The sequence below is a fragment of the Anabrus simplex genome, chromosome 1 (genome assembly GCF_040414725.1).
Source record: "Anabrus simplex isolate iqAnaSimp1 chromosome 1, ASM4041472v1, whole genome shotgun sequence".
NCBI lineage: Eukaryota > Metazoa > Arthropoda > Insecta > Orthoptera > Tettigoniidae > Anabrus > Anabrus simplex.
The window spans coordinates 1,355,205,214-1,355,232,705 of NC_090265.1; the positions used below are offsets into that span (position 1 = coordinate 1,355,205,214).

At 40.1% G+C, this 27,492-nt stretch overlaps 1 protein-coding gene across 1 annotated transcript in view; it reads left to right on the forward strand.

Annotated features, from left to right (window-relative positions):
* The window catches only part of LOC136859000 (lachesin-like), a 1,149,967-nt gene that overhangs the window by 1,060,849 nt on the left and 61,626 nt on the right, over positions 1-27,492 (forward strand). Inside the window, exon 7 of the mRNA XM_068225763.1 lies at positions 9,625-9,687. Coding sequence (XP_068081864.1) covers positions 9,625-9,687 — 63 coding nt within the window. The remainder of the gene's footprint in view (positions 1-9,624; positions 9,688-27,492) is intronic.

Genomic DNA, 27,492 nt, shown 5'->3' on the forward strand with positions numbered 1-27,492 from the left:
ACAACCGATTCGATAGGTCATCCTCTTCCAGGACAATACGCAGCCCAATACTACAGTTCTAACTGTCTCTAAGCTACAGGAGATGCATTGGACTATACTTGATCATCCTCCTTACAGCCCGGACTTATCGCCTTGCAATTTCCATTCGTTCGGACCGCTTAAAGGAGCTCTAGGAAGGCAACGATGTGAAGATAACGAGAGTGTTGAAGGCTTCGTGCGCAACTGGCTGGTGACGCGACCTTGTTCCTTTTACGATGAAGGCATCAAAAAGTTTCCGATACGCTGGCACCAATGCATTTACAAAGCAGGAGTATGTGGAAAAATAAATTTCAACTGTCTTGTGTTTTTCAATAAATGAATTTAAATAAAAAATAAAATCCCGTTTATATTTTATCTCCCCTATGATTTAAATGTTTTACGTGTAATACTGTTACTCTTATTATTGTTAACATTGTATACATATTCCTGTCATCAGTAGTTATTAGTAAGTGTTCTAGGTTAAAACTGGTTAAGTGTAAGAAAGGGAGTACATTCCTAGCTTTGCCAGAATAAATAAAATTTATTATTTCAGTGGTTCTTCGATGACATGTTTGATGGTTCTTTTGATGATCCAACCGGCCTCCGGGCTGAAGATTTTAACAAACATATGTTGGTAAATGCTATAAACCAAATTCTTAACGAATGATGTACCTACTTCATTCCAGAATTAAATTCTTTACCGGATGAAAATAAAAAGTATCCCCTGTCTCTTGGTTTCTGACTTCCGTTGAGTGCAACAACATATCGACTGTTGTTCTGTGTCTGCTGATGTAAGGGCGAGAAACTAGGACATTGTTATCCTTTAAAGCGACAAATTCTCTGAGATTTCTTGTTATTTTACATCAAGTTGCTCGTATCCAGAATTAGATGAGCAGACTTCTCCCTTCATACAGTCGTATTTACATTCCTACTCGGAGCGTTCGAGTTCCGTCTGTTTGCTCTGGGCTGCACAGAATATTCATTGTAATCACTGATGCACTCCCCTAAAGTAAATATTTAGAGATACACAGTAATGAGAAATTATAATTTGCATCAGGAATTTTACTTCATTCTTCGTATTAGCACGGTACAAATTGTATGTCTATCTTTAAACATATAAATGGTACTGAGCAAGTGGGAGTGTATTTGTTAGTGGTTTTTTAGAGTAGCATTACGACATAAAGGGTTAGAGCGATACTAGGAAAGGAAAGGGCTAGGGGTGATACGGTAGCAGTTGTGAACTTAATTAACCGATTGACTGCCATGTTATGATACACGGCGATACACCGGGGCCAGTTTTTTTTCCGAGGAAGAAGTACTTTTACAGCTGAAGCTTCCGCTAATTTTTTTTTGAGTATTAATTCAAGAATGAAGTTTATTGTTGTTGTTGTTAAATATCGCTAATCATTTATTCAGTATATTCAATGTCGAGGAGTTCTTCTTCAAATTTCCTAAGGAATGTTTAGTTTCATCGTTAGGAAGAGATGAGCGTCGAGGCGCCGTTTTGGGAGGAAGGTGAGAATGATCTCATACTCCAACTTAGAACAAATAACATCCGTTTACATTCCAAATATGGAGAAAGGAATAATACTTCTATAACACCTAACCTCTTTGAACACTCGGTTTTAAATTCAAACCTTGAAAATCTTTTTGGTTTATGTATGACTTTGACAAAGTAACACTTGCTAGTTTCGCAATGATCGGGTTAAGGTACAGCGGGTGCGAAGTAGGAAACCAAGGGGAAGCACCTTCAGGGCAGTCTCGGAACCTAACAGTTCTCTAATGCAAGCTGACGTCTGCACAATGCGCAGCACACAGCCGACTCGGTCAAGTTTATAGAATTATATGTGGCACTTCCGTTAACAGTTCGCGGTTCAAAAAACACCATAAGTAAATTACTTGAAACGATAACCAAAGAAGTGATGATTACCATGGTCTCCGTCTTAAGTCAGCTATCTGGAATATACTTTTTAATATCCCCAATAGAGCACACCCCTTGTAATTGGGGGCAGTACAATAAAGTAAACTCGTGTCCTCATCCCGAGGTGGTGCAGATTTCTTCAAGCACACCCCCATTGGAGGTGAGCTACATGTACCATTTCAACCACATACCAGCCCTCCTGCCATTGTTAAATTTCTGGCAGTACCGGCAATCGAACGCGGGCCCCCGAGGACGGCAGCCAATAACACTAACCGTTACGCTACAGAGGCGGACGGGAGTACAATAATTGTTAACTAGCCATTGTAGCAATATCCAGCGATGATCATGAAACTCCCTGCATTCTTTATACAATGTTAGATTTATTTCTTTATTTTTGTCTCTTGATATCAATAAATAACGCTTCTTGCACATTCCTCGTATTGCCGAATAGCATCGGAAAGGGCTGCCATGTAGCTCTCCCAGTAAGGGTCAATCCGCTTTGGCATCGTTTCAGCTAATGTCACGAAACTCTACAGACACGTTCTCAGTAGCGACGGGAATCAACGCTCTCCGTTTTGACGGGCTAAAGTTGATAACAGCACCACCAGCGGCCTTCAAACTCGTCACCAGAGATCCCGAACAATCTTCTGTAGGCCATGCTGCACTGCACTGTTTAAAGTTAATTCCAAAAATATTCCCTAATATTACTAACAATCAACTGAAATGAGTTTGTTTCATTTGAGATATCTTAGATATCAGCTTACAGTGACTGGGAAGAAGGCGTGACCGAACTGTTTCGTAGTTACCCAGGAAATGAAATAAATTTCATAAGATTTTTATATTATTTAAAAATATGTTTTATTATTAATGTCTCGAAGAACAGTGTAAATTCATAATTCACAAAATTCACGAAATTAAATGCTGCGTGAATGGATGCGCAGTGGACTCCATGGACAATAAACACCTGGCGAATGAGAGAGCTACGTGGATCGTTAGCTGCCGGATTGTTGTACATGCAGCGTTTTCACATTCATTAGTGCCTGTCTGGTTCGTGACCGCGTTCCCTTTACTGCTGGCCTTGCGTTTCACGACTTTCACATGATAACGGAGCATGTAAATGTCTTGAAACAGTTAGGAGCTCATTAAACATTCTCCTATCTCAGTTTCGAATTTCAGTTCCCATTCTATAATGTACTCCAGTTGTCTGCAAAGCTCTGCCATTTCATTTCCCACGTTATCATTCAAAATTCTCGGAGGAAATTGATGCTAATATCTCACTCTAGTACAGTCTGGTACAAGCGATGTTCCCCTTTAAATGGGCTTCTACTACGCTGAATTGATTAATTTCCAGAGAAAGAAACATTACTTTACGGATCGTAAGCGTGGAATTTGTTAATCAGTACGAATAATGGCATCCTTCGTTCCCCCAATGTATACAGTAATATTCGGGTTCAATTCTAGGTTTCCCCAGGGAATTATAATATTGAAATACTTCAGGGGCTTAGAGTGAAACTAACGTGACTACCACTTTTAGGGTTTTATATCATTTGAAAGTTATTGTATTCTTCTACTTGGTGATAAAAGATTGTAACTCAGTTCCGAACAATCTCGTAACACAAGCAGATTTACAAAATATGATGGTGCATTTCCTCTTAAGAATTTTGTTGTGAATAAGACTTCGGCATATATTAGAAAGTATGTACCCAATACCATCACTTTCACATTTCAATTAAAGTCAGAATCAAGCAGATGAGAAAGATAGTAGTGATAGTGGTGAAGAACATAGTTCAGAAAACTTGTATTTCTTTGTAGAGACGGACAAAACTTAATGTAAATTATTTTTATTCGGCCGTTTTAATGAGCTCAGTGATCATTAATGGCTTTACTTTTGTTCAAAGTCAAAGAACATTCTAAATGTCGATGGCTTTCTTTTAAATCTTCATATGTCCCAATGCTCTTCCTACCCATTACATTCCTTAAGACTGGTCACGCCTCCCAGCCTCATAATTTTATGCAGTCCATTAGAATAAGTTTCGTTGTGTTCATTTTCACTTGCTAAAGTGTAAAGGAAAATGGACCTTACCACACTGTATTGTAGTGATGTTGTTTGTGTGGAGAATTTACGTACTCTCTCAGTATAATGTATTTGTATGTATGTTCAGTCTTCAGCCCTAAGGCTGGTTGGCTTCTCAAACAGCTCCACCATCAGCTGTCATAGATTGCCTAGGTATCACTGAAGAGGCGTACTAGGGAAATGAGGAGCGATGTAGTTTCCCGTTAATTTCCTCACCGAGCCAGGATTTGCTATTACATATCAGTCTGCGAAGCTCACTGAAATGCATGCATCAGCTGACCCTATGAGCAACTCATACCTCAGCCCCTTTCATAATGTCAAAGCCAAGGATAAGACTGAGATAAGTCAATGAAAGTAACAAAATAGCTCTAGCCCATACCAGAAGACATAGCGCAGTGTAAACATAATGTCCCGCCATCAAAGGCACATAATGAATTTAAGGTTCATTTTTCTTTACACATCTGGATAGGAAAATAAACACAACAGATATTATTCTGATGGACTGCGCATAAATAACCTATGTGGCTGGGAGGCGTCACCAGTCATAAGGAATATAATGGGTAGGAAGACAATTGGAACGTACGATTTTTGAAAGAAAGAAAAAAATGGAAAGGAATATTTCCTATACATATGATATTTCGGTTTTTAAGGAAATAATACATTTTCTTCTATCTAGGTGAGGTATATCAATTTTTACTTAAAGCTTGTCATTCGTCCCCTTCTGAAAATTTTAGTATTTGTAGTTAGGTTAGATTCACACCAATCCCTCTATTTGTTCTGAAAATTATCTTGAACAAACTATGAGTTTCTCACATGAGGGATGTGATGGAATTTAATCAGGATCAAGGGGACAACTGAGCAGATGCGGGTTCAAATCGCAAGCATTTACCATCCACAAATTGAGTGCCTTCTTCGTCGGGCGAATAGTGCTTTCAACATAAATAGTGCTGATTTCCACCCATATTAGCACCTTATTATAACAGGCATGTCAACATTGTAAAGTATAAAATAATTCCGGATAAAATGGAACATAAAAATGAACAGAATTTGGAGAATCAAACAATCTAGTATATTTGGCCCGGATTTATAGAAACTAGCCAAGTCAGAGAGAGTGTATTGAGCAGTAGAGGTGACAGAGTACTTATATTTTTGAGATAACATATCTGGGAAGAAATCAATTTAAGTATGAATTACTCTGCGAGGCGTTAGTAAACCATTACTCACCGAGCTCGATAGCTGCAGTCGCTTAAGTGCGGCCAGTATCCAGTATTCGGGAAATAGTAGGTTCTAACCCCACTGTTGGCAGCCCTGAAGATGGTTTTCCGCGGTTTCCCATTTTTACACCAGGCAAATGCTGGGGCTGTACCTTAATTAAGGCCACGACCGCTTCCTTCCCACTCCCAGCCCTTCCCCGTCCCATCGTCGCCATAAGACCTGTCTGTGTCGGTGCGACGTAAAGCAAGTAGCAAAAAAAAAACATTACTCCTTTCTTTAAGCCATTGCCTAAATATAACATTATAGCAAATGTATGCTTTGTGACTGTAATAAAATAGTTAGCTCCTCTGTGGATCAGTGATAGAGTGTCAGCCTCTTGATCCCAAGATCGCGGTTTTAAATCTCACAAAGTAGTCAGATGTTTCAAGGGTGGAAGAAAATCCATTCGGTACCCCATGTACTAGGATGTCGGTATATTGAACCCTTTCATTAGTCATATAGCCATCAAATTTTATCTTTGCTAAGTCGGCGGCATATCTCAGTAGATTCTTGTATCTCAGGGTAGATTACGGGCTCTTCGTCGTTTGCTGACATGACTGGCGGGTACCAAGGAAGGCCTGATTACTTGGAATTTTCCACACAAATGTTTGTAAGATTCCAGGCATTAAATTTTATTATTTAAATTGGTGAAGTTATACAGCTCCAGCCTGAAAGATCCATAGCAACAGTCACACAACGTTCCTCTCTTGGCGGTTAAATCACTCCGCTGGTCACATCAAGCATGTGTAAAAATTTCATTGTAATTTTCATTAAAAATAATGGCTTTATTCCAAAAAATGTCGCCCGATTATCCTCTATCCGTCATTGAATTTTGAGCTTCAGATTTGCCACCAGCGTTTAAATATTTCCGAAAATAATCCCACTGGAGCCCATCTGGTTTAGTCCACCCGGCACGTGTCAAGGTCATCCCCGTAAATATTGGAGAAGATGGATCTGAATATCGATCGGTTTTTTACAACATCCTGGCCACCCAGAGTTATACAAATGCCTCATTCTCCTTCGATGATGGGTTCAATATATATACTTTGTTTTTACCCCTGCGATGGTAAATAAATCTCAGTCATACATCGCTTAGTAGAGATACATTTGTGCTTTTCTTTCTCTTCATTGCGTACTCTGCTATCTGGTAGAGTGAAACGGCACCAAATCAAAATTACTGTCCATGGTAGCTAAGACCAAGTGATGATGACTATTATTATTATTAAATACTTCATGCGATTGCGTTTATCGCATAATGGCTATTGGGTTCGGAAGTTTCTATTCAATTGCTTACAAATGACGTAGGAACAAAGTATGGATAATAAGGTACTACGCGCTTATCTTCGGAGGGTGGGGATGGTTGATTCAAAGCACATTCTTATTAAGTAAGGCTCAGGCTTACGGAGTCTTCAATTTTTACACCCGTCGATTCCTTTAGCTTCTTTTGCTGATACTCTTATTCATACAAGGGAAATATATTTTTCACTTTCTCCTCTGATTTAGCTACTGGCTTAACATCACATGCAAAGGTTTCGGCTATAAAAGTAAGGAAAAGGGCTACAATTTGAAAGGTAGCAGCGATGAAATAAATTAAGGTACATCCACAGTATTTGATGCTGTGAAATGTAAAACAATAGAAAATCATCTTCAGGGTTATCGACGGTGGGATTCGAACTCACCATCTCTCGAATTCAAGCTCACCGCTACGCCACCTGAACAGCGCAGCCAACTTCCTTGATCAATTTCTCGCTTGATTATTGGTAAGAGGTATGGTTGTCCAATTGTACTTCCTCTGAAAATATAACAACCATCACGGCCCTATTTCCACATGGGGAAAATACTTGGAATATATACTAAAAAGTACGTCTTAAAGAAAGTAGATGAGTATTGTTACTTGTGGAATAACTAAAATGGTAGAAGTAAGAACATAAAGTACAGATTAGCACAAACAAGGAAGGTCTCTGTTAAGAAATGCAATTTGCTTACATCGAACATAGGAATTGGAAAGATGCATTTAAATCCTTTCGTCTGAAGCGTGGAATTGTACGGAAGTGAAACATGTACAATAACTAGTTCAGGAAGGAAAATAGAAACTTTGGAAATATGGTGATAGAGAATAATGATGAAGGTGAGATGACTATATCAAATCACGAATGTAGAGATTCTGTATCGAATAGGTGAGAGTATAACGTTTTGGTAAATTTGACCCAAATAAGAGATAGAATGATAGAACACATCTTAAGACACCCAGTACTTGTTCAATTATATTTTGAAGTTAATGTTGGCATGAATATGACAAACAGATTTGAATAGATGTGGGATGTAGCTGTGTAGAAATGAAAAGTTTAGCACAGGATAGGGTGGCATTAAGGACTGAATCGAACCAGTATACAGACAGATGACTCAAACAACAACATCATAATTAAAACCACTATCACCATCATTTCTAATTCCAGCCCATTCCTGTCTCAGAAACATTGAAACTCTATGTATGTGTGAGCGACATTGAATTAGCAGAGAAGATATTTTATTCCGATTGTTCCAAAGGGACTAAATTCTCACCTTATACTCAATAGTTATATCCTTCCAAGACTTTCATTCCGAGAGCAATGGGTATGCGGTAGTGGCCTGCGAATAATGAAAACATGCCGAATATTTGAATTAATCACAGATCTTTCTCCAAACCTTTTAACTAAAATGTGATGTGATGTGATGTGATGGGGTAATATATCACTATGTATTCACGACGTAATTGAAACTATAACATTACTTAGCTAAGGAAGTTTTGTATTCGTTAGAGGAAATTTTATTGGTTTCAGAAATAGCATCCCGGTCTACGGCCGAAAAGATTCGTTGTGCCGACCATACGACACTTCGTAATCTGTAGGCCTTAGGACTGAGCAGCAGACACTTGGTAGGCCATAGTCCTTTGGAGCTCTTGCACAACAGGGTATGGTTTGGTTCAAAAGTAGCATGTATATTATGAACATTTAACCTGCCATATATACAGGTCTGTACCTGAGCACGATATAGGTCCCATTTTCATATATCATACAAATACAGGAAATAAAGCATATTTGATTTGGAATTTTGAATCAAGTGTTTCATTTTAAATTAAAACAAAGAAGAGAAAATACTCATTATATTCAGAGGAAACCCACCACAACGATAGCGAAGGTTTGTCTTGTAGATCACGAAATAAATGTTACCATCTCCAGGCCGAAATTCATGGGGACAATTGAACAATGCTAAAAAACGATGTGTTTACAATGTTAACATAATTCAGGTGTGAAAATTAACAAACGATCGAAGCTGTTCATTTAAATTAGTTTGGGCCCTAAATAGATTTTCTTAAATATCGGAATAACTCGTCTATAACTTGTAAAAGAGGGATGGAGAAGTTTCTAATGCATTCAATTATCCGATACCTTAGTTATAATACATTGTGCGTTAGTGAAATGAGTTAATATGGTTCATTGTAAATAAATTCCTATGTCATGTCCGGCTCCAAGGATAAATGGTTAACCATCATTAGTTAATTTCACTGCCACGGGGCCTCGGTGTATGTGTCGTCTTCATCATCATTTCATCCTCATCACAACGCGCAGGTTGCCTACGGGTGTCAAATCAAAAGGCCTGCACCCGGCAAGCCGAACAAGTTGTTGGACACTCTCGGCACTAAATGCCATACGCCATTTCATTTCATTCCGTATATCATACTGTCCATCATTGAATTAGAAGGAAATTGTGAGTTACTGTCTTATGTTAACATCCAAGTATCGTCTTGAATGTTTCCTCTATATGCTGATAAATGTTTGATTAATTATATAGGTGCTGATTAGTAACAGTCATTTATAGGTATGTGAACTGACAGGACGGTTTTAAAATTAAGAAATATGACAAGCAAACTATTTTGGCGGAAATGAATATATAATCACGTTATTCCCAAGGATAAATAAGAAAATATGTACTCTATAACTTAAAACGCTCCAAATACCCGACGAAATTATTTAAACTCCTTAATTAATTTTAGTGTTTTTAAAATTGCATTTTTCAGATATATTTAATTTCACTTCTAATTCAGTTTTATTGTGTTATAACTCACACTGAATTTTCGAAGTGCGACTTTGACATGCATCATTTTCTCGCATACATTTGTTATGTTCATTTTCATAAGATATATTATGTTCCTTGTATTTAATAATTTCACTTTTTTACTTGTGATAATTATGTCTCTCTAAATGTTGTTTTGCATATCATCACATGTACTCACACCCAAACCCCACATAGCTTAGTCTGCACTACCCTGTATTTCTTGCTAGATAACATAGTAATTGTGTTCTTGTTACACTTTCAGAAATTAAAATATACACGGGGTCCCCTCATGGGTCTTCAGGCAATCACGTGGCCATAGTTGGAGGTGAGTGTTGATACAACCCACCCCACTCCTTGTACACCTCTAGAGTAGCATCTAAATCTCAACCTCGCACGCCACTTACAGATTACACACTCTCTAAATATATCACAGAGATACGACAAATTTGAGTGTCTGTTACTAAACTTTAACATAATATCAATTACAATATAAACTTTAACAAAACTTCAAATTTGAGGTTGATTTATGATATAAATGCTTACACTTTCAGCCTGCATGTTATGCACTAGAATTATTTTTAGTCCCACAAATATATCTAGAGATGTTAAATCATGTTGCACAGAATTTCCTAGAAGTTTTGTTCTTTTCATATAATTTAATAAAAATAATTACAAAAAAATTCAAAAATTGTTACGTAAACGAAAATATCCCTCAGTTATAAGTTACCTTGTGCATTAAAAATGTTAATGTTCAAAGCTCTTCAGAACGGAATTGCTGTCCAGTTGAATTGAATATAAATATTTCAGCTATAATTCGGTTTTGTTTGTTTCTTAGAAGCTTACCTCAGAATATCTGAATTAATGACGTAGTACAGATTGAGAGTATGGTCTGTAGCCACAACATTGAGGTCAAACGAAATTAATATCTGAAAAACGAAGTGAATCAAAATTTAAGAATTGTCAAAAAGAAATTATTGTTAACCAACACGACTGTAAAAGTATTCGATACCCCAAATTAAAATAGAAAAATATTGTATGCAAAATATGTGGTACTTGCATCACTAATAGTTTGGGTATGCCTCCAAAATATCATCGCACCAAATAGTACATACAATTCGTCGCTGCGCTAGTAATACCGGGTATCTGACAACACTTTTCTTACCTATTATTTTCCTTCCAGCCACATATGGATATACAGTCCATTAGAACAGTTTCCGTTTGGTTCATTCTCCTACGTTAGTGTGTTGAGTAAAATGAACCTTTCCAGTAATCGGGAGATAGTGGGTTCGAACCCCACTGTCGGCAGCCCTAAAGATGGTTTTCCGTGGTTCCCATTTTCACACCAGGCAAATGCCGCGGCTGTACCTTAATTAAGGCCACTGCCGCTTCCTTCCACTTCCTAGGCCTTTCCTCTCCCATCGTCACCATAAGACCTATCTGTGTCGGTGCGACGTAAAGCAAAATAAAAAAAATGAACCTTATACATATACTGTAGGTGTGCATAAATACGTCATGCAAACATACATTCCTACAGTGAGGTGCATTAAGGTTCATTCTTCTGAGAAGAAAATTCAATTTAGTACTAATTTTGAAAGTTTACATTTTTACTTGCGTACGTTTGATCTTGGAAGGAATTTTATAATACTTCAATAAAATAAAATTTATTTAAGAATTTTATGGAGGGACATGATTGGTTCCAATAATAATAATAATAATAATAATAATAATAATAATAATAATAATAATAATAATAATCCCCGTATATTCCTTTCTTAGTATTCCGGCACATTGGAATGTTACCTTGTCTGATCTAAAATGTATTTAGAATCCATACAGTTCAGTATTGCCTTCAGGAGTTATAAGAACTTGAGCATTACAATTAGTCAACAAGAGACATAATTCCTAATTTATTTCTGCATAGGATAAGATTAAGCATCGGTAAGAACAGTCGTTACATAGAAATGAGGCAAACAAACACTACTGCCTAGGTAATTATAAAATACAGAGAACTTGAGACGTAAACTATAGGGGTCTACTTAACACAAAAATTATGAACACCTAGAAGAAAATGATTTATGTAAGAGCATATCGATAGCTGAAAATGGAAAGGTTAAAACATTCAAAAATGCATTTATGAGCTTTTACCATAAATGTATACATTATTTCGACCTCTACTACATGTTAGGGGTAGAAATCATTATCTGATCAAATGTGATATTTTGATAATCATACAAATATACACTGACTGACAGAGCAAATGCAACACCAAGAAGGAGTGGTTCTAAAGGGATGAAAGTTGGGGAAAAAACAGAGACGGCACGGACGAATAATTGATGTTTATTTCAAACCGATATGCAGGTTAGACAATGCGCACTGCATCGACTCAGTAGGATGTAGGACCACCGCGAGCGGCGATGCACGCAGAAACACGTCGAGGTACAGAGTCAATAAGAGTGCGGATGGTGTCCTGAGGGATGGTTCTCCATTCTCTGTCAACCATTTGCCACAGTTGGTCGTCCGTACGAGGCTGGGGCAGAGTTTGCAAACGGCGTCCAATGAGATCCCACACGTGTTCGATTGGTGAGAGATCCGGAGAGTACGCTGGCCACGGAAGCATCTGTACACCTCGTAGAGCCTGTTGGGAGATGCGAGCAGTGTGTGGGCGGGCATTATCCTGCTGAAACAGAGCATTGGGCAGCCCCTGAAGGTACGGGAGTGCCACCGGCTGCAGCACATGCTGCACGTAGCGGTGGGCATTTAACGTGCCTTGAATACGCACTAGAGGTGACGTGGAATCATACGCAATAGCGCCCCAAACCATGATGCCGCGTTGTCTAGCGGTAGGGCGCTCCACAGTTACTGCCGGATTTGACCTTTCTCCACGCCGACGCCACACTCGTCTGCGGTGACTATCACTGACAGAACAGAAGCGTGACTCATCGGAGAACACGACGTTCCGCCATTCCCTCATCCAAGTCGCTCTAGCCCGGCACCATGCCAGGCGTGCACGTCTATGCTGTGGAGTCAATGGTAGTCTTCTGAGCGGACGCCGGGAGTGCAGGCCTCCTTCAACCAATCGACGGGAAATTGTTCTGGTCGATATTGGAACAGCCAGGGTGTCTTGCACATGCTGAAGAATGGCGGTTGACGTGGCGTGCGGGGCTGCCACCGCTTGGCGGCGGATGCGCCGATCCTCGCGTGCTGACGTAACTCGGGCTGCGCCTGGACCCCTCGCACGTGCCACATGTCCCTGCGCCAACCATCTTCGCCACAGGCGCTGCACCGTGGACACATCCCTATAAGTATCGGCTGCGATTTGACGAAGCGACCAACCTGCCTTTCTCAGCCCGATCACCATACCCCTCGTAAAGTCGTCTGTCTGCTGGAAATGCCTCCGTTGACGGCGGCCTGGCATTCTTAGCTATACACGTGTCCTGTGGCACACGACAACACGTTCTACAATGACTGTCGGCTGAGAAATCACGGTACGAAGTGGGCCATTCGCCAACGCCGTGTCCCATTTATCGTTCGCTACGTGCGCAGCACAGCGGCGCATTTCACATCATGAGCATACCTCAGTGACGTCAGTCTACCCTGCAATTGGCATAAAGTTCTGACCACTCCTTCTTGGTGTTGCATTTGCTCTGTCAGTCAGTGTAAATTCTTCTACTGATAACTTACAGTGATCTGGAATCGAGTTGGATCTTCCTTTCGTTTTTGTGATCGTCATGAATGTGGTCAGTTGTGAGGATCTGTTAACAGAAAGATATCTCAACCAGTTGAGAATATTGGTAGCATTTTATATTAATAAAAAATTATGTCAAGAGGCATGCAGCAAATTATTATTAAATCTAACTAGGTATAATAATGATAATACTAACAAACAATGCTCATTCCGTAGTGATTCATATATCCTATTACCTAACTTGCTAAATTAAGTTTAATACTACTAACCAAAATCCCATGACACAACAGCCCCGATGGGCCTTAGCCTACCAAGCGTTCGCTGCTTAACTTTAATGCCTGCAGATTACGAGGTGTCGTGTGGTTGGCAAGACGAATACTCTCGGCCGTCATTCTTGGCTATCTAGACCATGGGCGCCATCTCACCGTAAGATAGATCCTCAATTTTAATCACTTAGGCTGAATGGACCTCGAAAGAGCCCTCAGATTCTGGCCGTGAATCGAATCCAGGACAGGCACGCTACCCCAATACCGCAATCCCGGCACGGTTAACACTACTACGGATTTAAAATATACGTAAATCACTGAAAGTAGAGTAAAATATTAAATCAAAGTCAAATTATTCGTGATATCCCTAGTTCTCTGAAACAAGTTTCTAAATACGCATCTGTTTGTGAGCACAAGGTTCTGTTATAATCTACATTCCGGGAAAATGAAAACAGAACACTAGGAATATTTCACTGACACATACTTGAGGACGTATACAACGCACGATCACACCGGCAGTCGAGAGGGCGTGTGCAAAATTAGCGCTGGTACCGTATATAGCCTCCTTTTTCAGCAATACAGGCTGCAATTCTCCCATGGAGACGGTCGTAAAGTTGACTAATGTAGTATTGCGGAATGGCCTGCCATGCATTTTCCACCTGGTGCCTCAGTTGGGCTAGATTTCCTGCCAGTTGTGCAGTCCGAGCAAGATGGCGTTTCATCCGGTCCCAAACATGGGGGAACAGATCTGGGTATCGTGATGGCCAGGGTAGTTGACGTAAACCTTGGAAAGCACGTTGGGTGGCATGGGATTCATGTGAATGAGCACTGTCCTTTCAGAAAAGCACGACGTCTTGTTGGTACATGAAAGGTAGCACAACGGATTGAATGATGGTTTGGATGCAGCGTGCACTGTTCAATGCTCCCTCGACGATCACCAGAGTAGAACGGTGAGTGTAGGATGTGGCTCTCCACACTATGATGTCGGGTGTTGGCTCTGTGTTCCTCTGTCTTATACACTCCAGATATTGGTGCACACCTGCGCACATGGAGACGACCGTAGTGTTGAATAATGTAGTCTTGCGGAATGGCCTGCCATGCAGTTTCCAACTGGTGCCTTAGTTGGGTCAGATATCCTGCCGGTTGTGCGGACCGCGCAAGATGACGTTTCATCCGGTCCCAAATACACTCAACGGGGGGGAGGGGGACAGATCTGAGGACCGCGCTAGCCAGTGTAGTTGACGTTCACGTTGGAAAGCACTTTGGGTGGCCTGGGATACATGTGAATGAGCAGTGTCCTGTTAAAAAAGCACATCGCGTTGTTGGTGCATGAACGGAAGCACGGCGGGTTTAATGAGGGTTTGGATGTACCGTGCGTAGTTCAATTCTCCTCAATGATCATCCACACCACTGGTCATAACATCGATACTCTGAGGAGATCTCTCGCCCCACGTGTTGTTCAGTTCTGCGGTACGACTACCTGGCCTCTCGCATGCCCACTATACACCCTTGTTCAGACCCCGTCTATTACACAAACGGTCCACGTGCCCGCTGTCGCGGCATCCTAACAATATTCCAGACACAGGTAGAGCTCCGTATGCCAAGACAAACTGGCTGGCACTGGCTCTGACTGTGACCAACTGTTGTGCAGTTTGCAACATTCCACGGCTGATAACGCGGTTCCTCATGTGTCCAGAGTCCTGCGCGTTTGATCATCGCAAGCACTACCCTCTCGCAGTGTTCTGTGAAAATATGGCAGGCCTTATTCATTTGTGTCAAGGTGTTCTCTTTCCTCTTTTCCGGGAGTGTGTGTATGTATATACTAGCTGTAGTACCCAGTGTTGCCCGGTTGGTTTTTGAATGTTTATTTTAAGATTAATATTACCAGTTAGTTATGAGTGAAATTAATATTTATAGAATTTATTTTGGGGATATTTATTTTTACCATCTATTATGCAGTTTTTAGAGTTATTTAGATGTGTTTGATTTCAAGTTTTAGATTATCTAAATTTCGAGTAAAACTTTATCCTTGTGGAAGCTCAAATTTACTGGGAAGTATCATTTAAAAAAATAGTAAGTGATAACTACATGTATTCATCCGTCGCACTATGCATAGGCCTATGATCAACACGATTTCAACTGTCTTTCAGACTGTCACCAATCAGCCTTGTGACCTCAAATGCAGTGGATTCAACACTAATCTCTGTCGTTTTAGACTGTTTATTTTTAAACCTCATTCAGCCTCCCGGGTCAATGGAGTCTGAACGTGGACTTCAACGGTATTCAGCCCGCAAGTTACTCTCTGTTACCAAGTCGTAGCTTCCCCATCACATTGGTTTATACTATTCCTGATCTCTTCTCTAGCTTCACTGTGAATTGCCTTTCCCTTCTTGCATACGACAGACATTATGCAGTCTTTACAAACAGTTACACAGAAATAACTAGAGAAATGAAGAGCAAGAACAATAACAACGGGTAAATGGCAACAACCGAGAAAGGAATAGGAACGAACGCAGTAAAACGCAGTAGCAATAGCTGGAATACAACTGACAAGAGCGAAGAGCTGCCAGTAAAGGTAAATTTTGCTAGAAGCAACTCCAGTGACAATAGCTCCGCGATAGTCACTCAGCGATCATCGTGGAGGACTCCTCTTCTGAGTTTGCGTGTTATCATTTTTCAACACGCGATGATCGCTGAACGATGATCGCTGAACGACTATCACGGAGCGATTATAACTGGAGTCGCTTCTAGAAAAATGTACCTTAATAAAGGTAAATGTAAAGGCGCCTGGGTAGTAGCGGGGTTGCTAAGGTAACGATTACACCACTGGCTCTACTGGTGTAAACTCTTTCACCCCGTGCCTCACCGGCCATGTGCATTCTTCTGATCACCGAACAATACACTTAGCACTTTCTATCTGGAGACGAGCACTGTGGGGGAAAGCCATACCTAGCACCCTTAGAGGTGGGGGTCAGGGGGTTCGGTATAAGAATAATCGAAAATAATGTCGAATGCACAGTTTTCGGGATCGCTGAGATGAAGAGAAACACTCTGTTTTTTAGTCCACGTTCAGCCCCTTTCGGGTGGAAGCGATGGGGAAGTGAGATAATAAATGACCGAAAATAATGTCGAATCCATAGTTTTCGGGGTTGCTAAGATGAATAGCGACACTCTGAATTTTTTAAAATTCCATGTTCAGCTCCCTTTGCGTTGGAAGGCGAGGGGGGAGAGATATATAAACTAATCGAAAATAGTGTCGAATGCATAGTTTTCGAGAACGCTGAGATGAATTGTGACATTCCCGAATATTTTGAAGTCCAAGTTAAATCCCCTTTGGCTTAGAGGGTGAGAAAGGGTGAAAAAATAAAATGACCAAAATGACCTGGAACATTGATGTATATATGTGTGTATTTTCCAGCATAGTTGTCAACTTACTTTGGTACAAATATCGCTTACTATCTGTAAAAATTGCTGTGTGGGCAACAACCCCTAGAACGCCCAGGGAAGGAAGTGAAATATAACTAAAAACGTCCGATATTAGTGTCGAATCGAAAGTTTTCAGGACTACTGAGCGATTTCTCTTTTTTTTTTTTTTTTTTTTTTTTTTTGCTAGTTGCTTTCCGTCGCACCAACACAGATAGGTCTTATGGCGACGATGGAACAGGGAAGGGCTAGGATTGGGAAAGAAGCGGCCGTGGCCTTAATTAAGGTACAGCCCCTTTCGGGTGGAAGCGATGGGGAAGTGAGATAATAAATGATCGAAAATAATGTCGAATCCATAGTTTTCGGGGTTGCTAAGATGAATAGCGACACTCTGAAATTTTTAAAATTCCATGTTCAGCTCCCTTTGCGTTGGAAGGCGAGGGGGGAGAGATATATAAACTAATCGAAAATAGTGTCGAATGCATAGTTTTCGAGAACGCTGAGATGAATTGTGACATTCCCGAATATTTTGAAGTCCAAGTTAAATCCCCTTTGGCTTAGAGGGTGAGAAAGGGTGAAAAAATAAAATGACCAAAATGACCTGGAACATTGATGTATATATGTGTGTATTTTCCAGCATAGTTGTCAACTTACTTTGGTACAAATATCGCTTACTATCTGTAAAAATTGCTGTGTGGGCAACAACCCCTAGAACGCCCAGGGAAGGGAGTGAAATATAACTAAAAACGTCCGATATTAGTGTCGAATCGAAAGTTTTCAGGACTACTGAGCGATTTCTTTTTTTTTTCCTAGTTGCTTTCCGTCGCACCAACACAGATAGGTCTTATGGCGACGATGGAACAGGGAAGGGCTAGGATTGGGAAAGAAGCGGCCGTGGCCTTAATTAAGGTACAGCCCCTTTCGGGTGGAAGCGATGGGGAAGTGAGATAATAAATGATCGAAAATAATGTCGAATCCATAGTTTTCGGGGTCGCTAAGATGAATAGCCTCTCACACCTCAATTCTCTAAATCCTACCTACGCGTGGTGCCCCTGTTAAGCTGAGCAACCCAGTGGAAGGTTGGGTTTACAACCCCAGCGGGAAACTGGGCCAGTGAGCCAACAGGAGTGGAGGACAGTGGAAGGCAACGGGAAACCACCACTGTAATTTTCCCAAGAAAACCCCATGGCTTTGCTCAATTCAAAATATTCCGGAGTTTCAAGTTCCCCAGTCGGATCTCCGGGGGGAACTACGTTGAGAGAAGCCTCAAGAAATGTGCGATGCTGCAAGGAACAGTACTGTTTAGGAACTTGGAACTTGGAATGTAAGATCCATGTATCAAGGAAAGCTGGATATAGTCAAACGAGAAATGAAGAGAGTGGGCATCGATATACTGGGAATAAGCGAAGTGAGATGGATTGGTATTGGTGAATCTGCTACAGATGAGTACATGGTCTACTATTCTGGACATGAAAACCAAAGGAAAAATGGAGTTGCCCTCATAGTTAGCAACAGGGTGCGTAACACTATAATGGGGTGCAATTTTAAAACTGATAGAATGATGTCTGTACGTTTTCAAGGCCAACCTTTTAACATCACAGTCATACAAATTTACGCACCAACCACAGAAGCTGAGGAGGAAGATATTGACCAGTTTTATGAATACTTAAGAGAATTGCTACAGTTAACACCAAAGAAGGATGTCGTCTTCATTATTGGCGACTGGAATGCCAAAGTAGGAAATCAAACTGTAGATGGAGTAACGGGAAAATTTGGCCTTGGTACAACAAATGAAGTTGGACAGAGACTCCTAGATTTCTGTCAAGACAACTCACTGGTCATTACCAACACACTGTTTCAATTGCCCAAACGACGTCTATACACCCGGACCTCGCCAGATGGTAAATGTCGGAATCAGATCGACTACATACTCTGTAGTCAAAGGTGGAGGAGTGCTGTACAGTCATCCAAAACAAGGCCTGGGGCTGATTGTGGATCAGATCACGAGCTCTTAATTTCCAAATTCCGGCTCAAATTAAAGAGGATTGACAGAGTCAAACCATCAAGCAGATATGACCTAAATAGCATACCTCTTGAATATACAGTAGAGGTTAGAAACAGATTTAATGGATTAGATTTAAGAGATAGAGTTCCAGAAGAGCTATGGTCAGAAGTACGTTATGTTGTTAAGGAGACAGCTGAAAAGCATATTCCCAAGAAAAAGAACAAGAAGAAGGCCAAATGGTTATCGGGTGAAGCACTACAAATAGCAGAAGAAAGAAGGAATGCAAAAATCAAAGGGGAAAGATCGAAAATATCTAAATTAAATGCAGAGTTTCAGAAACTAGCTGGAAGAGATAAGAATGCCTTTTTGAATGAACAGTGCAAGTAAGTTGAGGAAAATAACAGACTGGGTAAGACAAGAGATCTTTACATAAGAATTGGAGACATCAGAGGGAAATTCCAGGCGAAAATTGGAATGATAAAAGATAAAAATGGAAAAGATCTTACTGAAGCAGAGGAGATTAAATAAAGGTGGAGGGAATATGTAGGCAATTTGTATAGGAAAAATGGGAATACTGCTGATGATGAAGTTACTCTGTTGTCAGAGCCAGAACCAGATATCTTAGAAAGTGAGGTCAAGTGGGTCCTAGAAAGTATTGCAAACAATAAGGCAAGTGGTTACGATGGAATCCCAGCAGAACTGTTCAAAATCCTAGGAGAGGATGCTGTGAAAGTGCTACATTCAATATGTCAGCAAATATGGAAAACCCAGCAGTGGCCAAAAGATTGGAAAAACTCAGTGTTCATACCAATTCCAAAGAAGGGCAGCGCTAAAGAATGTTCAAACTACCGAACAATCGCACTTATATCGCATGCTAGTAAGGTTATGCTCAAGATCCTACAAAATAGGCTTCGGCAGTATATAGATCGAGAACTACCTGAAGAACAAGCCGGTTTCCGCAAAGGCAGAGGAACCAGAGATCAAATTGCTAATATTCGCTGGATTATGGAGAGAGCAAGAGAATTCCAGAAAGACCAATACTTATGCTTTATTGACTACGCTCAAGCCTTTGACTGTATCGATCACAATAAATTGTGGCAAGTACTCAAGACTATGGGAGTACCAGGTCATCTTATTTGCCTTATGAGAAATCTCTACTATGATCAGGAAGCTACGGTGAGAACCCTATATGGAACAACTGAATGGGTCAAGATTGAGAAAAGTTGATTTCAAGGCTGCATATTGTCACCTTACTTATTCAACTTATATGCAGAGTATGTGATGAGGAATGCCAAATTAGATGAAACAGAAACTGGAGCTAAAATTGGTAGGATACATATAAATAACATTAGATATGCTGATGACACCACCCTGTTGGCAGAAAGTGAAGAACAACTTAAGTATCTACTAATGAAGGTGAATGAAGAAAGTGCAAAAGCTGGACTATGGTTGAATGTCAAGAAAACAAAGATCATGGCAACTAAACCTATCACCTCCTGACATATAAATGGTGAAACAATGGAGGTTGTTCCTAGTTTCATCTACTTGGGCTCCAAAATAACTGCTGATGGCGATTGCAACCATGAAATTAAGAGACGCTTGCTCCTTGGGAGGAAGGCAATGGCCAACCTTGATAACGTTTTCAAGAGTAGAGACGTAACTTTAAGAACGAAGATTCGTATAGTGAAGGCTATGGTCTTCCCAGTAGCAATGTACGGAAGCGAAACCTGGACAGTAAAAAAGTCTGAGCGCCGAAGAATAGACGCATTTGAACTATGGTGTTGGAGAAAACTCCTTAGAGTTCCGTGGACTGCGAAGAGATCTAATAAGTCCATATTACAGGAAATCAACCCAGGCTGTTCACTGGAAGGTCAAATACTCAGGCAAAATCTAAATTACTTCGGTCATATTATGAGAAAACATGATTCACTGGAAAAGACCTTAATGCTGGGGAAGACTGATGGTAACAGGAGAAGAGGGCGACAACGGATGAGGTGGATTGATGACATCAAGCAAACCACGGCTCTCAATTTAGAAAGACTTCGGAAAATAGTATACGACAGGAAGAAATGGCGCACTTTGATCTATGGGGTCACGGAGAGTCGAAAGCGACTAAACGACTAACAACAACAACAACAACAACAACAACCCAGCATTCGCCTGGTGTGAAAATGGGAAACCACGGAAAACCATTTTCAGGGCTGCCGACAGTGGGGTTCGAACCTACTATCTCCCGAATACTGGATACTGGCCGCACTTAAGCGACTGCAGCTATCGAGCTCGGTGACTGAGCGATTTCAACCAAACTTGGAACACATATGACTTACCATAAGAAGACTAACCGCGTTCGGGTAAGACAAACCTAGCGCTCTTAGGAGCGGGGGTGAGGTATAAAAATAATATGAAATAGTGTCGAATTCACATTTTTCGGGGTCGCTAAGATGAATAGTAATACTCCGGATTTTTAAAGTCGATCTTCAACCCCCTTTGGCATAGGGGGCGAGAAAGGGTGACTGAAATGATTGAGATTATGGATGTATGTGTTTATTTTCCAACAAAGCTGTCAACTAAATTTGGTACAAATATTACTTACTGTCTGTAGAAAATTCTGTGGGGACAAGACACCCCTAGAATACCTAGGGGAGGTAGTGAAATATAAATTAAAACTAAAAACGACCAATAATAATGTCAAATCTATAATTTTCAGGGCTACTTGAACGATTAGAACCAAACTTGGTACATTTATAACATACTGTCAGGAGACTGACCATGTGGAGGTGAGAAATCCTTAGCACACTTAGGGGTGGGAGTGAAGTGGGTATGATTTTAAAATAATCGAGAGTAATGTCGAATCCATAGCTTTCGTGGTCGCTGAGATGAATAGTGACACTCCGAATTTTAAAAAAAGTCAAATACAAAGACATGCATCTGGCCAGCCGAACATGTCCTCGGACACTCCCGGCACTAAAAGCCACATGATATTTCCATTTCATTTCACTGTGGGGGGGCTTTAGTGTAGGGGTGAAATGTAAATATAATCGAAAACGACCGATATCTGTGTCGAATCCATAGTTTTCTGGGTCGCTGAGATGAACTGTGAAACTCTATATGCCGTTTAAGGCAAAGTTCAGTACCATTCGGCGGAGGGACGAGAGGGGTGAAAAAAGGAATGATAAAGTGACCGAGTTTATGGACGTATGTGTGTGCCAGCATGCCTCTCAACCAAACTTGGTACACATATGACTTACGTTCTAGAATAAATTACTATGGGGGTAAGATAGTCCTAGAATCCTTAAAAGTGGGGCTGAATTATACAAATTATATTAAAAGGAGTGAAATGTAAAAAAGTAAAAGACAAATATTAATATTCAATCCATATTTTCGTGGTCGCTGATGTGAATAATGACACTCCGGATGTCCTTGAAGTCCATGTTCAGCCCTCATCGGCATGGGAATGAGAAGGGGTGAAAAAAATGTTCAAAATGACCGAAATTACGGATGTAGGTGTGTTTCATCCAGTATAGTCCTCATACAAAATTGGTACACATACAACTTACTACCTGGAAAAATGACTGTTGTGGTAGGGCTTCTCTTGCACAACCAGGAGAGGGTTAAAACTTAAAAATAATCGAAAACAACCAGTATTAATGACTAATACATAGATGTTTACGTTGCGCAGTTGAATAGTAACATTCCGTGTGTCACTTAAAGTCCATTTGCATGCCCCATCGGCATGAGGGGTGACAAGATATGAAAAGAATGTGCCTTATTATGAAATATGGCTATAATGTGTGTATGTTCCAGAAGAGATCTCAACCTAACTTGCTACACATATTACTTAACATCTGGTAAAATGTGATGTGGGGGTATGACACACGCCTTGCACCTCCAGGGTGTGGGTTGACAAGAATAATTATCGAAAAAGTTATCAATATTAGTGTCAAATCCATTGTTTTTGGTGACGCTCAGATGAATAGTGACACTGCAGATAATGTTTTACTCGAAGTTTATTTGCTATTGGCCAGCGGATTGGGGGCGAGAAAAAGTGAACAAGAAAATATCCTAAATAACTGAGATTACCAATGTATGTTTCAGACAGCTATCAACAAAACTTGCCACACATATGACTTCGTGTGGGAAAAAAATTTTAGAGGGAGGGGCGGTGGACAAGGGTAATAGAAGAAACCAATAACACGTCCAATGTTAATGCAGAATGTATACTTTCGGGTAAATAAGATGAATAGCGATACTCCGAACGTATTTTGGGCCTAATTTCAGCCCCGAGCAGCATGAGAGGGTGAGATGGAGTGAGAAAGAACGTGTCCAAAATGATCAAAATTTTGGATATAAATGTGTATGTCGCAGCATTGCTCTCGTAAAACTTGGTACATATAGGACTTTCTACTTGGGAAAACCTGTGAGGTAAGACACCCGTACGGGCGGCTTTGGAAAGGGGTGAAGTATAAAAGTAATAGAAAACGACAAATATTATTGTAGAATCCATCATTATTTGGGTCTCTGGGGTGAATAATGAGAATTCGGTTGTGCTTTTAAGTCCAAGTTCGGTCCCCATCGACATGGGGGTTGAAAAGGGTGAAAGGAAAATGTTCAAATTTACCTATATTACGGATGTGCAGTATGTGTGTATGTTCAATAGTAGCTCTCAACTAAACTTGGTACGCATATGACTGTTGGGGTAAATTATCCCCAGCACTCCTAAGGGAGGGGCTGAAATATAAAAATAAATGAAAACAACTGATATGAATGTGGAATCCATAATTTACCAAGTCACTGACTTTATCTGTGACACTCTGGATGCTAGTTATGTCATAGTTCAGCCGCAATCAGAATGGGGGTTGAGAAGGGGTGAAAATGAATGTAAAATTAACCGATATTATGGATGTACGTGAGTGTGTTCCAGAATAGATGTCAACGAAACTTGATGCATGTGTGACTTACCATCTGGAAAAAAATCAGGTGAAACATCCCAACCCCCGCTAAGGATGTGGAATGGGAGGGGATGGCATGTAAAAATAATGGAAAATAACCTATATTAATGTCGAATCCATTGTATATTTGTCGCTGAGATTCACTGTGTCGCTGTGGATATCGTTCAGTCCACGTTCAGCTCCCATTGAGACGGGGTGCTTAGAGGGGCTTAAAATAAATATTCTAAAATGACCGAGATTTGTGTTGAATCAGCTGCTTTCGGGGTCGAAAGGCTGATACGTGGCAGTTTCAATGACAGTTGAACTCGTGTACCTACATCATATCTGTATCGCGACTAGTAAACATATAGTTATCACTTACTATTTTTCTGAAAGAATAAAATACGTCCCAGTCAATTCGAGCTTCCACAAGGACGAAGTTTTACTCGAAAATTAAATAATCTGAAACTTGAAATCAAATACATCTGAATAACACCAAAATTACATATTAGATCGTAAAATATCAATCAACTTCTGAGAAAGGATTTCTATAAAATTTCACCTCACTCATAATTATCAGGTAATAAAGATCTTAAAGGTAAACATTTAAAAACTAATCCGGGCAAGGACGGGTACTATAGTTAGTAATATAAATATAATTAATAGTTTTCTGTTCTGTGATTTATCTGTTCTAGTCCACAGTCAGCGTTATGTTTCTCGTCTGTTGTAATGAAATCCGGTATTAACATCAACTTGTCTTATTTAATGCAGAAGGATATTAATCCAGTGACTCCAGTTTTCAAAGCCTCTTTTTTCAGTTACATTCATTCTCTTAAAAGTGAATTCCCATGCCATCACTGAAATCAGGACTTGTCGGCTTAACAGCTTGAGATCTTTCTTGAACTCTGGATCACATTCTTAATGTCACAACCATGGCTAATCCATTCAGACCCAGTGTACATAACCATGTACAAAGTATGTCGTAGTTATTCTGATGCCTCATTCCAGTTTCTGAAAAGCTCTTAGGGTATTCATGAGCTCATCTGGTGCTGTTTCTTTATAGCATACTGCTACTGTATGTATAACGTCCTGGTGAATAAAAGAAAAATATGAGGACAATACACAGTAATAAGCAAGCCTGGCTGAACATATACGATATGAGACATTCTCATTGCTAAGTGAGAGCTATTGCCGGGATGAGTGGCTCATATGGTACAGCACTGTCCTTCTGAGACAAAGTTGATAAATTATATCCTGGTTGACGCAGGTTGTAATTGAAGGTGCTTAAATTCGTCAGCCTTGTGTCGGCAGCAGATGTACAATTAGTTGTTGTTGAATCCTTTCAAAACTATACATTTTTACTATTTGCTTTACGTCGCACCGACAAAGATAGGTCATATGGCGACGACGGAATAGGAAAGGGCTGAGCGGGAAGGAAGCGGCCGTGGCCTTAATTAAGGTGTGAAAATAACAAAACATGGAAAACTACTTTCAGGGCTGCCAACAGTAGAGTTCGAAACCACTATTTCCCGAATGCAAACTTACAGCTGCGTGGCCCGGGCCACGCAGCTTCTCCCTCCTTAAAACTATATGATGGTAATAATAATAATAATAATAATAATAATAATAATAATAATAATAATAATAATAATAATAATAATAACATGTACCGTAATTTAGTGCGAATGGGCAAATGGCTATTGGCATCGACGAGAAGTTTGTTGCTGTGTACCGTTATACCGTATTACCTGTGACGGTATACGGTCCTGTGCACACACAGGTAATGCCAGAACTACGACTCAACCAATCATGCGTATCACGAACAGAGATAAATACTGTATAGGACAATAGGCAAAGCGATGCACAAGCTACTGCCGAGAGGGGAAGTCGAAAGAGAGTGTAATACAGTAGACAGTCAAACACTCCCTTTTTCCTAACGGTCAGCACATGAAATTTTGCAATGGAGCAGAAGGAGCTTATTTCCTAATATACGTGTGTGTGGGTCATGTCCCGGCGGCTAACCGATACCAATATACTGTACAGTCACTCGTTCAGCAGACCATAGTAATGCGGAGGAAATGTGTGTGTATTAAAAGCCAGAAGTAGTAGTTTGGATCCGCCACTCCCTAATGAAGATTTACTTTGAGCAAAGAGGTATAGAATCGTTTAAACAGCTCCAGAACTTACACTTGGCAAGCGGAACAGGAAGGTTGGATGAATAGGTAATTTCTGGTACGATAATTAAAGTCCGTATGTTTCAATTATGATGTAAATGGAACGCAATATGGATAAAACAAGGACAAAACATAAAGAGTGGCCTTAGATTTAAGACTGTGTTATGTAATTAAGCAAACAAGGATGGTAGTTTTATTTGAGGGGGAAGGTGCCTGTACCACGGGAGGTTCACACAGAAGAATCCGTAATCTATGAACACGCTTAGATTTTTGATACACAGTGTGATACAAGCTACGTTTCAACAAATCGCGCACACTAAAAGGGAGTGCCAATCACGTGATGGAACTACGTCACATTCTGGAAAATCCACAGCATAGCACGAGGCATGTAGTAAGAATAACTAAATCTCATTTCAATGTGGTAAATCCTCCACTACCATTAATATCAACCGTTCCACAGTGAATAGTGCTCATAATTAAGGGAAATTAATTTAATACCTAATAAGTGTAATCAGTTTCTGTCAATTACTGATGGAGAAAGTACAATGAAAATCTTATTTTCCTACAATACATTTTTGGACCTGGGGAATTTAAAATTATTAGAATGCTAAATGAATAAACTGTTGAAGTGCCAAATTTTCACGTTAAATGAGGGAAACTACCATCCAAATATACATATATCACAGTCAAAGCGGTGGCATCCTTAGCAAGAAAGTAATGTTCCTGCGAAGAGGTAATGAAGGACGTTCGATAACCATCACTCGATGAGATCACTAAACCCATAGAAAATTGGAATTTTCTCCATCATTTGAAGAGTAAGCGAAATTATGTAGATACCAAAAATTATTTTAAACGAAGGGACATTTCACATATAGTCGGCAGATTTTACATAAAGTGAATTGTGTATGAGACAATATCTCGACAGATATCCCTACAAACCCTAAGTCTGCTCCGTCATTTTAAAATTATACGCATATCGAAACTTGCTCCTGGATGATTATTCTCTAAATATAATATTTGGTCGAGATCTACCCAGCAGTTTCGTCGTAATGGTTGAACAGACAGACAAACAGACACGAACGCTAAAACCCACCAATACGGTCTTGAGTTGACCTGAAACGGATAAATAACTGGAAAATTGGCAAATTCAACGAAATTACAGACCGAGGACCCCTATAACTTTATTTTTATTGATGTAGGCTATATGCATGTGTATAATTTTCAGAAGCACAGAAATTCTTGCCATAGTGAATGAAATATTCGAGCTAGTTCATGTTCTATTGGAAGTTCATAGAGACAATGATGTTCTTCGTTGGGGAAATGGAAGTGTTGGCTCTAATGTTGTCATGCTATGACAGGTGCATCAACGTAACTCATTGTGCACACCACTGAATGACGTGGGAGACAGGTGCATTAAATGCCAGTAGGTGACCTGACAGCCATTGAGTACAGCATGTTACCAATGACATATTGAGAACGCTCCGGCAAGGAATGAATCGAAGGACCAAATAACGTTCATTATGATAATTTGAGAACGCTTTACAGTCAACATGCTTTGATTAATATTCTAGACTTCGTGAATGCCATGGATCAAAGCTCAACATATCACTGAAACGTAGTGATGAAAATTACTTGCAAATTCGTTGTCC